Raw genomic sequence first — 16,741 nt, 5'->3', positions numbered from 1 at the left:
AGTGCTTCTGGGGCGGGGTCCCGGGGGCGGGGCCCGCGTGGAGGGGCGTGGTCGGTGCCGGGGGGCGGGGCCCTGCCTCTAGTCAGCGTCCTGACGGTAGGCTGGCGGGAAAGGCGGCCAGCTCTGTGCTCGGTAAAGTCAGGGCGGTGGAGTCGGACATCACAGACCTGAAGGAGGGACAGAGCCTGAAGGGAATTTTCTTCTTTTCTGCCAGTCCTGGGGCTTGAGCTCGGGCCCGGGCGCTGTCCCGGAGCTGCTTCTGCTCGAGGCTGGAGCTCTACCCCTTGAGCCACAGCTCCACTTCTGGCTTTCTGCTTTAATTAGAACTAAGAGTTTCACAGACTGTCCTACCCAGGCTGCATCTGAAACACGGTCCTCCGACCTCAGCCTCCTGAGGAGCGAGGATTACAGGGGTGAGCACCGGCTCCCGCTGCATGGTGAATTACTCATGAGCAACTGCTCCTCCGCTTGGGAACATGCATCTCCCTGCCTTTGGTTTCCATGACATAGACCCTCAGAAAGGTGGGGTTTGGTCCAAGAAGTAGTTATCTGCCTGATACGTGGCAGGGTCCCTGAGCTCTTCATTTCCCACGGATTCACAGGTGAGTGGGAGAGACAACCTGCATTCAACACCCTACAAAACCCTTCCATGAGCACCTGCAGAGATGGATGGGGAAAGTTGGCTATCACCACGATGTCGCATGTGGTTAATGTGATCTGTGCAGAATCATGAGAGTTAATATGATATCATGAAAACAAAACCAGAAACCCTGTAGAATACATTCTTAGCACAATAGAAATGAAGCAATGGTACATTACCAATACATGTTATGGTCATGTGTGAGGTATAAAGATGACAAGGCTGGGTGCCAGTGGCTCACACCTGTCAGCCTAGTTCCTCAGAAGGCTGAGATCTGAGGATTGCAGTTCAGTGTTAACCCAGACGGGAAAGGCCATGAGACTCTTCTCTCCAATGAACCACCAGAAAAGTGGAAGTGGTAGGGCATTAGCCTTGAGTAGAAAAGCCCAGGGACAAGGCCCAAGCCCTGAGTTCAAATCCCATGACCAAAAAGAAAGGGAAGTACTGAATGGTACCTTATTGTCACCAGACATGGACCAGTGCACAAGATGTGCAGATCATCAGTACGCCAACCCTGAGAGAAGCCGCTGCCTGCTGAAAGCTGAGGGCTTCCTGGCTTTTAAAGACCCCTTGGGCACGGCTTTGGCCTACAACGCTCTCTGCTGCTCTGCACTTACAGCTGCTGTTCTAGGGGTGTTTGTCAAGCACCAAGACACCCCCATTGTCAGGGCCATTAGCCGGGCCCTCAGCTACCTCCTGCTCATCTCCCTCACCTGCTGCTTCCTCTGCTCCTTGCTCTTCCTGGGCCGTCCCCACACAGCCACCTGCATCCTGCAGCACAGCACATTCGCAGTGGTCTTCACCGTGGTTGTGTCCAAGGTCCTGGCCAAGACCCTCAATGTGGTTCTGGCCTTCACGCTCACGGCTCCAGGCAGAAGCACCTGGCAGTGGCTGGTGTCCCAGGCTCCGAACCTCCTCATCCCCATCTGCACCCTCGTCCAGGAGACTCTCTGTGGCCTCTGGCTGGGGACCTCTCCTCCATTTGTGGACACAGATGCACACTCTGAATATGGCCACGTCATCATCCTGTGCAACAAGGGCTCCCTCACCGCCTTCTACTGTGTGCTGGGATACCTGGGCGGCCTGGCCCTGGCCAGCTTCACGGTGGCTTTCCTGGCCAGGAACCTGCCTGACACCTTCAATGAGGCCAAGTTCCTCAGCTTCAGCATGCTGCTGTTCTGCAGTGTGTGGCTCAGCTTCCTGCCTGTCCACCACAGTGCCAAGGTGAAGGCCATGGTGGCCATCGAGGTCTTCTCCATCCTGGTCTCCAGTGCGGGCCTCCTGGGCTGCATCTTTGCCCCTAAGTGCTATGTCATCCTGTTAAGGTCGGAGAGAAATTCTCTGCATAGACTCAGGGATAGACCCCATTCTGGGAGAAACATAGGCTTAAAAACATAGGCTACCTAAAATTAATGAAGGGTCTTAGACAAATCTGTTCTGTTGCTCCAGACAGGTGTTTATACTATGGGATATCTTTGAACTTCTTTTCTCCAGTTGTGCTGTAGTCACTACAAATTGTAACCCACATTCCTGTAAGTTTGCATTGTATTTTAGGTAGTAGCTGTGCCTCTAATTTAAACTATGTCTAATCCTGCCAATCCCTTCCATGCATCTGTCTTGTCTTCTTTTGTCTTCCCCTTTGCTCTCTGTTATTTTTTCCTAAACGTTATCCTGATCAAATTCCTGTCTAAGCCTTAGTAGTGCTGAGTTCTCGAACTCACTGACATTTTTCTCCCTTAAAAAGTTCTGTCTTGCCTGGAGTCAGTGATTCATACCTGTTATCCCTGATACTCAGGAGGCTGAGATCTTAGGATCATGGTTCAAAGCCAGCCTGGGCAGGAAACTCTTTGAGACTCCTATCTCCAGTTAACTACGAGAAAACCAGAAGTGGTGCTGTGGTTCAAGTGGTTGAGTGCTCGCCTTGAGCTGAAGAGCTCAGGACCAGCACCCAGGCACAGAGTTCAAGCCCCACGACTAACAACAACAATAAAAAGTTCTGTCTTGAATAAATATGTTGACGATACCAAGTTTTGTTAGCTACTAGTGTATTTCTACTTACACATTTGCGTTTTGGAGTATTTTCTAGTCTATTTTTGCCAAATCTTTTTATAATAGGCCTTCAGACTTGAAGAATAGTACAATTAGCTGGTTATATGTAACCAGAGTATCTGTATGTAGCTGTGTGATATGCAGGATGGCCTAGGGAAAGTAAGGCAAAAACTAAAAGTGGACCCCAGCCTGTCACCATGCATTAACATCAACTCAAAATGCATTAAAGACCTTAACATCAAACCGGAAACTCTGAAACTACTGCACAGGCAGGAATTTCCTGAATAGAGTCCCAGGGTCATCATAAATTGGAGAGAGATTCGACAAATGGGACTACCTTAAAATAAAAAGTTTCTGCACAGCTAAAGACATAGCTACCAAAGTAGAAAGACAACCAACTAATTGAGAAAATATATTTACCAACAATATATCAGATAAGGGTCTAATATCCATTATAGACAGACAACTCCAGAAACTAATCCCTCCCAAATCTATTAAACCAATCATTAAATAGGCAAAGGAGCTAAAGAGAGACTTCTCAGAAGAACAGATAAAAATGGCAAAGAAACACATGAGGAAATGTTCATCATCCCTAGCTATGAAGGAAACTCAAATAAATACAACCTGTGATACCACCTTACCCAACTCAAAATAACCTATATCCTAAATTCAATCAATGACAAATACTGGAGGGGATGAGTTCATTGCTGGTGGGACAGCCAGTTTGGAAAGCAGTCTGGAGGGTACCTCAGAAAGCTAAATATAGACCTCCCCTGTGATCCAGCCATAGGCATCTACCTTGAGAACAGGAACCAAGAAACAAGGACACATGCACCTCTATATTTATTGCAGCACTATTCACAATAGCCAAGACATGGAAACGACCCAGATGCCCCACTCCAGATGAATGGATCCAAACACTGTGGTACCTATATACAATGGAATATTATGCGGCCATTAGAAAGGACAAAATAATGGCATTCATGGGGAAATGGATAGAACAGAGAGACAAATGGTCTCCCTGATATGTGGATGTTAAATACAAAATGCAAGTCGATTCCACAAAGTAGACAAGACTGAAGAAACAAAGGACCCCCATGCAATTTGTCATATCATCTCAAAATGACTCCATGTTCTTGACCACATATATGGTGTGTGTGTGTGCGTGCGCACAACTGAGGGAAGGTAGGTGGGAGGCACAGAAATATAGAAGATAGGGGCCCATCAACTGCACTGGACATAGATGAAAATGAGCTAAGCAACTCAAGGGCAGCAATGGGAGGGAGGGAATGAGAGGGAAAGAGGGAATAGCTTACACTAAGCAAAAGCAAAGAAATGTGCATATCACCTGAGGTGGAAGAAATAGTTGTATTCTCAAAGCTTATAGAATTCACAAACATTATAGACCATGATCATGAAAATTTGTCTTGTGAAGTTTAAAATGTGCTTGTGACTTTAAGTGAAATTTGTGAAATGTATGTAATTAATCTCAATGAAAAATTATTTTTAAAAGGTTCACTGATATTTGACTTGGTTTGCGTTTGAACTATGACCCTCAGATCTCAGAATTCCTAAGTATCTAGGATTCTAGGAATCCTAGAATTTTTTGAGAGGAGTTTCTTGGAGATAATATTCTCAGATACATTCCTGCCTGGTTGGCTTCTAACTGACAGCCTCAGATTGCAGCCTCCTGAGTAGAATTACAGGCATGAGACACTAGTAGCAGATATATTTCTTTCCTGCTTTTTGTTTTGGATTTTGTGTGTGTGTGTACCCAGGTGGGCAGAAAGTAAATATTACTTATAGTAATACATAGGAACATAATTGGCATTTTGAACACATATTTGATCAAATCTCAACCACAACAGCTTTAATTAATGAAAATTCTCATCCCCAAATATCTGGGAGAAGTAATAGTTTTCTGGCTTTAAGGAGACTTATTTCGAAGGAAATGAAGGATAGGGTGACAGAGTGCAAACAGAAATGTAGTCATTACCTGAGTCATGAAACTGTAGTCCCTCTGTACATCACCTTAAGAAAAAAAATTAAAAATATAAAAGACTCACAGATTTCTTGCTAGACTGGCTTCTAACTTCCATCCTTTGATCTCAGCCTTTGACTAGTAGATTGACCAACAGGATTGCAGGATCCCAGTGTGAAGCTTACTTTCTTTCTTTCTTTCTTTTCTTTTTTTTTTTTTGGTATGCATGGGTGGCCAGGAAGTGAATATTTCTAGTAGAGCAAATAAAGTATGGCCTGCATTCTTAAAGCAAGTTTAATCAAATCTCAACCACTGTGGTTGAACTACTGAGAATCCTTACCGCAAAGATGTGAGAGACATAGAAATGGTTCTCTAGCCCTCAGTGGAGGCCATTTGGTATTTGGTGTTGAAATTTCCCCCCTTATATTCCCCCAGAATATGATTTATGTATGTTTGATCTTGGTCTACTACCTGAGCCACAATTCCACTTCAGGGTTATTTGGAGTTTCAAGGGCTCTCCTGCCAGGCTGGCTTTGAACTGTGATCCTTAGTTTTCAGCTTTGCTGAGTATGTAGGATTCTTGCCATGAACAATACTCTCATTCTTTAATGCCAAAAATGGTATCTTTCTACTCATGCTTTTCCATTCCATTACTGTGGGATAGTCCCACAATACAGACTTTTGTTTACAACCATTAAGACAAACAAGATAGTAACTGGGTGCAAGTGGCTCACATTTGTAATCCTACCTACTCAGGCTGAGATCTGAGGATCACGGTTCAAAGCCAGCTTGAGCAGGAAAGTCCATGAGACTCTTATCTCCAATAAACCACCAAAAAACCGGAAGTGATGCTGTGGCTCAAGTGGTAGAGTGCTTGCCTTGAGCTAAACAGCTGAGGGACAGTGCCCAGGCCCAGAGTTCAAGCCCCACAACTGCCAAAAATGAAAGAAGAAAAACAAGATTGTTGTCCAGATCACTCCAGGCTGAATTCACTCCAGACTCCTGATGTTGTGTGCACAAGACCTATGTAAACCCCCCGCCCCCAAGCACTCAGCAACTCCTGGATCTCCAGAGCTAAGGACTAAACCGCCTATCTCTTCCATGAACCCTGATGTTTGGAGGTTTTGCCCCCTGGAGAATGCATTTCTGTCCCTGCTTTCATTTCTGCTATTGAGAAGAGATTGCAGGAGAGAGCCACCATACAACATAGGCAGAGCAGAGAGGCCAGCAAGATCCTTTTCTGTGACCACACAAGAACCATCTGGTTCCAGCCTGTGATCGGTAGTTGTTCTGGTAATGACAGAAAGTGATACAGATCTGGACCTTCTGGGTTATCTCCATGTCTCTCAATGCCTGTGCCAAGCCAGCCCAAACCTTGGGCTACCTCTAAGGTAGCTCCCCAGAGGGGCAGGATAGAGTCCCCATCTCAAATGGCCCAGCCTGGCCATGTGGCTCAGGAGGCTCTGCAGGGCAGACAGAGATGGGGTTTCTGTCAAAATGGAAGAATCTGAGCTGGGAGCACTGGCTCAGGCTGGCAGGATGGCTGAGAGATGGGCATCAGTGGTGGCACAGTCCAGGATTGCAAGGGTGCCAGCTGGCTACTTAATTCAGGATGGCTTGCAGAGGCTCAAGAACAAGTATGTTCATGTATAAACTCCTTAAACAGGTGCTTGAGCATTGGGACAGGAACCAAATGTTGGCTTCCTTTAGTGGACATGAACTCAGAGACAAGGTCTTCAACAGCTTCAGGCTCTTGAGGATGGAGGGCAAGTTTTCATCAGGGAAGATCATATCATACACATGAAGTTCCTGGAGATGTTGCAGGTGCTCCAGATATGCCCCAAATTTCCAGGAATATGAGAAATTCTTGGGACTAAATATGTTGAAGTAGCCACCTATCTTAGAGAAGTTAAGGATGCGGAGGTTCTTCATCTGCCCCAGGTAAAGGGTAAGTTTTCCCATAGTTTGTGGGTACCAAAATTCACTCACCCCTAGTTCCTGGATGGAGGTCTGTCTCACAAGCAGAGTCTGCTGGATTTCAGAGATGGAGCCACAGCGAATCTGGAGCTTCCTTAAGCACAACTAAACTCATTGTTTCCTCTTTCTGGCTGACACATGGGAGCACATAGGCATGCTGATCATCCTGGGTACCATCTTTGATGATCAGGATCATGGTGATCCTCAAGGGCTGTTCATCATTGCTCAACCACAACTCTCTGTGGGATTATCAATGAGGACCTCTCGAGAAGAACTTTGGGCCAAGGAGAGATATCCCTTTGTCCAGATCTCTTGAGTACTTGCAGTTTCCACTGACTAGGAGGCTCCTTCTTGGCAAGTAGCAGATGGAGTCCATCCAGGACAGCATGGAAGGTTTCTAGATTTCTAGGAAGGATATCCTTGGGCAAGGATCACAGGGCTCAATACCTTTGGGTGTATTACTACACAATGACACTTGTTGAGGTGGTTGATGGTGGCACATTACAGTAATCCTAGCTACTTAGGTGGCTGAGATCTGAGAATCAGGTTCCAACCCAGCCAGCCTGGGCAGAAACGTCCCCATGAGACTCTAATCCCCAATTAACCACTCAAAAACAAGAAGTGGTGCCGTGGCTCAAAGTGATAAAGAGCTAGCCTTGAGCAAAAAGAGCTCAGGGACACGGCCAGGTCCTTGAGTTCAAGTACAACAATGGAAAAAAAACCAATGTGCTTATTGAAAGGAACTGCAAGAAATGGAATGTACCATTTGTAGTTCCCCACCCCCTTTCATTTATTCCCTTTTGTCACTTTTTTTATTCTGTACCCTTTGTCTTATTTATATTTTTCTGATTTGGGGAAGAGAAGAAGTGGAGAAACAGTTTGACAAAGGGTGTCCTGATTCATCAGTGATATTAATCACACACTCTGTTGGAAATGAACTTTACACCTTAGGGGTGATGAAAGTGGGAAGGGGGTATTGGAAGGGAATGTAGAAGAGGGTGACACTGTGTAAAAGGAAATGTACTTATTTTCCGAATCATGGAAATGTAATCCCTCTGTACATCACCTTCACAATAAAATTTTAAAATATTAAAAGAACGAGTCTCCCAGACTTTCCTGCTAGACTGGCATGGAACTGCCGTCCTCTTATCTCAGCCTGTTGAATAGTACAATTACAGGCAGGATCCACCAGATCTCAATGTGATCCTTCTTTTTATCTTTCTTTCTTTTAGAGTGACTGGATGATCAGGAAGTGAATATTTCTTATAGAAGAACAAATGAATTGTGGCCTGCATTTTCAAGGTGCCTTTCATGAAATCTGAACTGGTATTAGATATTGACATTTGTCATCCCAAGTATGTGAGAGAAGCAGGAAGAGTTCTCTTGCTTTCATGGAATGTCTTTTGCATTTGGTTTTGAATTTCTTCCCTAGCTTTTCTACAAAATTTGTTTTATGTATGTTTGAGGTTGGTCATGGAATTTTTTTGAATTTTTCTTTTGTTACATTTTGTTGTTCCACCTGTGGGGCTTGAACTCAGGGCCTGGGTACTGTCCCTGTGCTGTCCTGCTTAAAGCCAGCACTCTTACCTGAGCCACAGCCCCACTTCTGGCTTTTTTGGAGGTTCACCTCAGATGAGCATCTAGAGGCCTTTCCTGCCCTAGCTGGTTTTGAATTGTAATCCTCAGATCTCAGACTTGCTAAGTAGCTAGAATTTGGGGGGGGGGGGCGGATAATACTCTCATTCTATGGTGTCTTTCTACTTCCTATTTTCCTTTCTTTTACTTTAAAATAAATTGATTGGCTCATTATACATTAAATAGTATAGAGTGCTGGGCTGCCCCAGGTTTAGAGGGTTTACACATAATCATTTAGGAAAACAAGATCATGTTCCAATTCTTTAGCTGAATTTCTCCTGATTCCTGATGGTGTGTGCACAGAACACAAGCACCCATAAAAACTCAACAACACAGCCCAGCTTCTTTTGCAAATGTATAAAATAAACTGAACACAAAAGATTTCCCACCTAATTCCTCAAGACATTCCTACAGATGTCCCCCTGCCCTGAGCCTGCAAAGAACCTGAAAAGAACATCCAGCCCAACTTACAGCTTCCAACAAGATACCTGGAAATTCTATCTCTGCAGTTCTTTCCCTCCCTCTCTCCTTCCTTCACACCCAACTTTCCTTCACTCCATTCCTTCTTAGCTTTTCTCCTTCCCTCCCACCTTCCTTCCGTCCCTCCTGCCTGCATTCCCTCCTTCCCTTCACTCCCTTCCCTCTTACCTTCCTTTCTTCCTTCATTCCTTCCCTCCTTGATTCCTTCATACCTTTCTTCCTTCTTCCCTTCTTTCCTTACTTTGTCCTCTCTCCCTCAGTCACTGCCTTCTCTTCTGCCTGGCTGCCTTCTTCTCTTCCTTTCTTTTTTTATTGTGTGCTGAACTTGGACTTGCACTCAGGGCCTTGGGAGTATTCCAAGTTGCTTTATGTCAAGGCCAGTGCTCTACCAATTGAGCCACAACACTAATCACCCAATTGGTAAAAAGCTCTCACCGATTTTTGTCCCAGAATGGGTTTTACCTGTGACCGTCAGATCTCAAACTTTTTGAGTGCCTTCAATTCTAGGAATCCTAGAATATTTTGTGAGGAGTTTCTTGGAGACAGTACTCTCAAATATATTCCTGCTTGGCTGGCTTCTACCTGAAACCCTAAGATATCAGACTCCTGAATAGGATTACTATCATTACACGCATGTACATGTGTGTTCCTCTGTGGGTATAAAGTGAATTTTTTCTTAGAAGTGCAAAATACAGGCAAAGACCCAACCAAAAACGAGAATTACAGGCCAATCTCCTTGATGAACACAGATGCAAAGATCCTTAACAAGATTCTAGCTAACAGAATCCAGAAACACATAAAAAAAAATAATTCACTATGACCAGGTAGGCTTCATCCCAGAGACACAGGGATGGTTTAACATACGTAAGTCAATAAATGTAATCCAACATATCAACAGAGCCAAGGTCAAGAATCACATGATTATCGCTACAGATGCAGAAAAGGCCTTTGACAAAATTCAACATTCATTCATGCTAAAAGCTCTGGAGAAAATAGGAATAGAAGGAACATTTCTAAAAACAATAAAAGCCATTTATGACAGACCAATAGCCAATATTATACTTAATGGGGAAAAGCTACAACCAATTCTCCTAAAATCAGGAACAAGGCAAGGATGCCCACTGTCTCCACTCCTCTTCAATATAGTCCTAGAACCCTTAGCCAGGGCAATAAGGCAAGAAAAAGACATTAAAGGGATCCGCATAGGAAAAGAAGAAGTTAAACTATCCCTTTTTGCAGACGACATGATACTATACCTCCACGATCCCAAAAACTCCATCCCCAAACTCTTAGAAATCATAAATCACTTTGGCAAAATAGCAGGATACAAAATAAACCCACAAAAATCAGTTGCCTTCCTATACACTGATAATGTACAGGAAGAGAGGGCAATAAAGGGAGCAACCCCATTCACAATAACCTCCCGAAAAATAAAATATTTAGGAATTAACCTAACCAAAGATGTAAAAGAACTATTTAATGAGAACTATAAAAAGTTAAAGAAAGAAATTGCAGAAGACACTAGGAAATGGAAAGACCTCCCATGCTCCTGGATAGGCCGACTTAATATAGTAAAGATGGTAATACTTCCAAAACTAATATACAAATTCAATGCAATTCCTATTAAAATCCCAATGACGTACATCACTGAAATACAGAAAACAGTCCAAAAATTCATATGGAACAACAAAAGACCTAGAATAGCCAAAACAATTCTAGGGGATAAAGACAATATGGGAGGGCTATCCATGCCGAACTTCAAACTCTACTACAGAGCTATAATAACAAAGACAGCATGGTACTGGCACAAAAACAGACCCGAAGACCAATGGAACAGAATAGAAGATCCAGAAATAAATCCACAGGCCTACAGCCAGCTGATATTCGACAAAGGAGCCAAAGACATACAATGGAAGAAACACAGCCTCTTCAACCGCTGGTGCTGGGAAAACTGGGCAGCCACATGCAGAAAACTAAAAGTGGACCCCAGCCTATCACCATGCACCAACATCAACTCAAAATGGATTAAAGACCTTAACATTAAACCTGAATCTCTGAAACTACTGCAGGACAGAGTAGGAGAGACACTTGAACTAATAGGCACAGGAAGGAACTTCCTGAACAGAGTCCCAGGGTCACAACAAATTGGAGAGAGACTCGACAAATGGGACTACCTTAAAATAAAAGCTTCTGCACAGATAAAGCTATCGCAACCAAGCTAGAAAGACAACCAACTAATTGGGAAAAAATATTTACCAGCAATATATCAGACAAGGGGTTAACATCCTGTATATACAGGGAACTCAAGAAACTAATCCCTCCCAAACCCAACACACCAATTACTAAATGGGCAAGGGAACTAAAGAGGGACTTCTCAAATGAAGAAATAAAAATGGCAAAGAAACACATGAGGAAATGTTCATCATCCCTGGTGGTGAAGGAAATGCAAATAAAGACAACCCTGAGATACCACCTTACCCCAGTCAGAATGTCCCACATCCACAAATCAGCCAACGACAAATGCTGGAGGGGATGTGGAGAACGAGGAACGCTATTACACTGCTGGTGGGAATGTACACTCATACAACCACTTTGGAAAGCAGTCTGGAGGGTCCTTAGAAAGCTAAAGATTGACCTCCCTTACGACCCAGTCATACCACTTCTAGGCATCTACCCTGAACAACAGGAACCAATATACAAGGACACGTGCACCTCCATGTTTATTGCAGCACTGTTCGCAATAGCTAGGATATGGAAACAACCTAGATGCCCCACCACAGATGAATGGATCCAAAAATTGTGGTATCTATACACAATGGAATATTATGCAGCCATTAGAAATGACAAAATAATGGCATTTGCAGGGAAATGGATGGAGCTAGAAGGAATCATGTTGAGCGAGGTAAGCCAAGAACGAAGAGACAAACAGTACATGGTCTCCCTGATAAGTGGATGATGAATCCAAAATGTTAGGTGATATGACAAAACTAACAGGACTTAAGAAACAAAGAACTCCCACTCATCTGGTTGAACCACTACTAAATATCCCCATGCTGCTGATCACATATATGGTATATAACATATGAGCACCGTTATATATTACAGACTGTGATAGACAATTTGCTCCAGGAAAGTTAGAATGAACTTGTGACTTTAAATGAGCATCATTATTCCACAATACTGTGAATTTCCGGAAATTAAGTAATCACTTAAGCACGATCAAAAAAAAAAGAACCTTGGGGAAGGGAGGGAGGGAGGGGATGGTAGGGGGAAAACAATGGAGGGGGTAACAATGTTCAAGAGGAAGTGGAAGTGTACTCATTACCTCACTCATGTAACTGTAACCCTCTGTATAGTATCTCTACAATAAAAAAAATTAAAAAAAAAAGAAGTGCAAAAGAACTGTGGTTTGCATTATGAAGGCACATTTGATCAAATCTCAACCAATACAGATTTATCTATTGAAAATTCTTATCCTCAAATATGTTGGAGAATTAGAAAGAGTTCTCTTGATTTATAGAATGTCATTTGGCATTTGATGTTCAATTTTTCCTCAAACTTAATCCCCAGAATTTGATCTATGATTGACCCATGTCATAAGTTTGTTTGTTTGTGCCAATGTTGGCACAGTGCTCAATGCCAGCACTCTACTAGTTGAGCCACAGCTCCACTTGTGGCTTTTTTGGAGATTCACTAGAGATGAGAATCTCAAGGACTTTCCTACCCAAGCTGGCTTTGAACTGTGATCCTCGGATCTCAGATGTCCTGAGCAGCTATGCTTCTAGGTGGAATCAATACACTCATTTTTTTGGTGCTGAGAAATGATATCTTTTTACTCATGTTTTTCTTTTCTTTTTATTTATGATTGATTGATACAGAAATTTATAGATAATAAATGATGTTCTCACAGCTTAGATTGGCCCACAGCAAGATCTTGTTTCAGTTCTTTCCAGGCCTAATATACTCCAAATTTCTGAGAATGTGTGTACAGGGCACATGGACCCAAAAGCACTCTTAAACTCCTGGGGCTTCAGAGTTATGTTTGACCTGAAAAACTAAGGACCAGATGCCCTGTGTCTTCCAACCACATTGAACTTTGGAGTTTGCTAGGCCTGGAGAATGCACTACTGTCCAGTCTTTCATTTCTGATGCTGAGAAGAAATTCCAGGAGAGATGGCCAAACTACACAGGCAGAGCAGAAAGCCCAGGAAGATCTTCCTCTGTGACCACCCAGGAACCATCAGGTGCCATGCTGTAGGACTGGCACTTGTTTCGGTGATGACAGAAACGTGTACAGATCTGGACCTTCTGGTTTGTCCCGATATCTCTTAATACCTGTGCCAAGCCAGCCCGAACATTGGCAAATCTCTCATGGTCAATGTACCTTTGCCTCCACTCTTGTGGGCGGTAGCTCTCCAGAGGGGCAGGATAGAGCCCTCGTCTCAAATGGCCCAGCCTGGCCATGTGGCTCAGGAGGTTCTGCAGGGTGGCCATGGAGATGTGATTTCCATAGAAACTGAAGAGGCTAAGCTGAGAGCATTGGCTCAGGATGGGCAAGATGGCTGAGAGCTGGGCGTCATTGATGGCACAGTCTTCCAGGGCCAGGGTCTCCAGGGTTCCCACCACTCTACCCAACAAGGCTTTCAGGGGCTCAGAACTGAATGACTCCATGGGCAATCTCCTCAGACGCAGGTGCTTGAGCTGCCTGGAGCAGGGACACTGGGACAGAAAGCTCAGGTCAGCTTCCTTCAGCAGACATGAACTCAGAGACAAGGTCTTCAAAGGCGGCAGGCTCCTGATGATGGCGGGTATATTTGCATTAAGCAAGATAATGTGATGCACATGAAGCTCCTGGAGATGCTGCAGCTGCCCTAGATGCTCCCCTATCATCCAGGGATACCATAAATTCTTGTGAGGGTGACTGTAGAAGTCGCCACCCATGTTGTAGAAGTTGAGAATGTGAAGGTTCTTCATTCGACCCAAGTAAGGAGCAAGTTCTTTCATAATTCCTGGATGCCCGAATTCACTCACCACAAGTTCCTGGATGGAGTCCAGCCTCACCACAAGCAGAGCCTTCTGGATTTCAGAGAAGGAGTCAGACAGAATCTGCAGCTTCCTGGAGTAGAGCTGGACTTGTTCTCTCCTCTCCCTAGCCCACTGGAGCAGGTGGGCTTGGAGAGCGTCCTGGGCGCCATCTTTGATGGTCAGGTCCATGGCTATGGTCAAGGGAGGCTTTTCAGTCATCCCTGAGCAGTGGCTCTCTCTTGGCTTGTCAGTGAGGACATCCGGACAAGATAGTCGGGCCATGGAGGGGTAGCCCTGTATCCAGATGTTGGGGTGCTCCTTCCGCAGGTCAAGGACTTGCAGTTTCCACTGACTGGGGCGCTCCTTCTTGGCCAGTAGCAGATGGAGCCCATTCAGGACAGCGTTGAAGGTTTCCAGGTCTGGAGACTCTGCCAGGTCCCCCAGGGGGAGGCAGGAGAAGGGCCAGGCCTGCACCAGGGCCTTCAGCACCTCTGTGGGGCCCTGGGCATAGACCTCTATGAAGAGCGAAGGGAACAGCAGCAGAGGCAGATCTTCCAGGGCAGAGATGGCCAGGGCCTGGTCGCTCAGCAGACTCTGCATGGCCAGATGCTGGAGCGAGGGAGGGGCTCCAGTGCTCATCTTGATGGACCAGAATTGGACCAGGTGTGCAGGGCTCTCTGAATCACAGCAAGTTGAGGCACTGACTGCAGGATTCAGAACTCTGCTTCTGTTCTCCATCCCTAGGCATCTTTAAAGCCCAACCCCTTCCCCTCCCCATTCCATATCTGCCAATCAGAGAGCAGCTTCTGATGGGATTTCTGAGTCACACCCAGCACACCTTGGTTGGGTGTTTCACTTGAGATCAATTCAAACACTGGTTTAACCAAAAAATGATAGGATTAAAGGCCTGTCCCACACAGCCTAGCTTTTCTTTGAAATGTAAATCACAAGAAATGTACGCATTATCCTGCCCATGTAATTGTAACTCCTCTGTACAGTATGTTCACAAATAAAATAAAATAAAATTAAAAAAAAAGAAATGTAAATCACACTTTACCAAAATGACTTCCCACTCTTATACTTTAATCCCTTCAGACTTTCCCACAGATGTTGCACGGCCCTGAGCTACAAAGCATGCAAGGAGAGAAGTCACCCGAAGTTATAACACCCACAAGACATCAGGAAATTGTTCTCTGGATTTCTTTCCCTCTTCCTTCACTTCCTACCTTCCTTGCTTCCTTCCTCTTCTCTTTCCTTCCTCTCATGTTTCTTTTTGTACCCATTCTAGAACTTTAACTCTGAGCATGGGTGTTGTTCCTTATCTTTTCTTTGTCAAATGTAGTGCTTTACCACTTGAGTCATAACAGTACTTCTCCCTTTTCTAAGCAGTTGATTGGAAACAATAGTCTTCTGGCAGAGAAATCCCTGTTTAACAGAGAACCATAGTATAAAAAGACAAGTCATGGCCCCCCAAAACATGGATAAATGGCAGAAATTACCAAACACTTCTCAATCCTAACTATTCATATTCATGGACTTTATCAACTAAATGACATAGATTGACTAGGTGGATCAGACAGCAAGACCCATTTATCTTCTGTTACCAACAGGCACACATTGCCCAAAGAATCAAACAGATTCTGAATGCGAAAGGCTGGAATAAAAATCTATCAAGCAGCCGGGCGCTGGTGGCTCACGCCTGTAATCCTAGCTACTCAGGAGGCTGAGATCTGAGGATCGCGGTTCAAAGCCAGCCCGGGCAGGAGAGACCATAAGACTCCTATCTCCAATAAACCACCAGAAAACCGGAAGTGGCACTGTAGCTCAAGTGGTACAGCACTCGCCTTGAGCTGAAGAGCTGAAGGACAGCGCCCAGGCCCAGAGTTCAAGCCCCACGACCCACCTCCCCCCAAAAAATCTATCAAGCAAAGAGCCCCATAAACGGGCCAGAACAACAAAACCAATGGCAGATAAAACAGACCTCAAATTAAAATTACTGAGAGGAGATCTTTCCTACAGGAGGACATAACAATTCTAAATATCTATACACCAAATGCCAGAGCATCCATTTTCATCAAACAGATACTACCTCCCCAAAAACACAGGACTGTCAAACAACAAAACAACCAAAAAAAAAAACAAACACAAACAAACAAGATTGAAGCTGGGCACCGGTGGCTCACACCTGTCATTCTTACTACTCAGGAGGCTGAGATCTGAGGATTGTGGTTCAAAGCCACCAGGGCAGGAAAGTCCATGAGACTCTGATCTCCAGTAAACCACTCAGAAAACCAGAAGTGGCACAGCGGCTCAAGTGGTAGAACGCTAGCCTTGAGCTGAAGAGCTGAGGGACTGTGCCCAGGCCCAGAGTTCAAGACCCATGATGCACACACACAAAAAAGGGGGGGGGAAAGATTGTATTCCAGTTCTTTCCAACTTGATTTGACTCCAAATTCCTGATGATATGTGAGCAGGACACATGTACCCCAAAAGTAGTCAGAAACTCCTAGGGCTCCAGAGCTATGATTGAACTGAAAAGTTCGGGACAAGACACCCTGCTCTTCCAACCACACTGAATGTTTCGGTTTGGGTCCCTTAGAGAATGCTCTTGTGTCATAGCTTTCATTTCTGATTCTGAGAAGAGAGTCCAGGAGAGAGGCCCCCTCCTACACAGGCAGAGCAGAAAGGGCAGAAAGACCTCCTCTGTGACCAGCCAGGAACATCAGGCCCCATGCTATAGAACTGGCACTTATTCTGGCAATGACAGAAATTGGTACAGATCTGGGCCTTCTGGGTTGCCCCACTGTCTCACCATGCCTGTGCCAAGCCAGCCTGAAACTGAGCTAAACTGTCAGGATCCATATTCCTCTCCAGAGAGGCAGTATAGGCCCAGCCTGGCTGTATGGCTCAAGAGGTACTGCAGGGTGGCCATGGAGATGGGGTTTCCATAGAAA

General features: G+C 44.8%; 2 protein-coding genes across 2 annotated transcripts; one reads left to right on the top strand and one right to left on the bottom strand.

Moving 5' to 3' along the window:
- Positions 1–1,111: 1,111 nt before the first annotated feature.
- LOC138820042 (vomeronasal type-2 receptor 116-like) lies at positions 1,112–2,038 on the top strand. The gene has a single exon (XM_070011683.1). The coding sequence runs from the start codon at positions 1,112–1,114 to the stop codon at positions 2,036–2,038; it is 927 nt and encodes a 308-aa protein (XP_069867784.1).
- Positions 2,039–12,944: 10,906 nt separating this feature from the next.
- On the bottom strand, positions 12,945–14,426 carry LOC138820041 (PRAME family member 8-like). Its single transcript, XM_070011682.1, has one exon. The coding sequence runs from the start codon at positions 14,424–14,426 to the stop codon at positions 12,945–12,947; it is 1,482 nt and encodes a 493-aa protein (XP_069867783.1).
- Between the last annotated feature and the right edge of the window lie 2,315 nt (positions 14,427–16,741).

The sequence above is a fragment of the Dipodomys merriami genome, unplaced genomic scaffold, assembly GCF_024711535.1.
Source record: "Dipodomys merriami isolate MVZ:Mamm:240054 unplaced genomic scaffold, mDipMer1.0.p SCAF_84, whole genome shotgun sequence".
Lineage (NCBI taxonomy): Eukaryota > Metazoa > Chordata > Mammalia > Rodentia > Heteromyidae > Dipodomys > Dipodomys merriami.
This window is presented reverse-complemented; position numbering and strand designations above follow the sequence as displayed.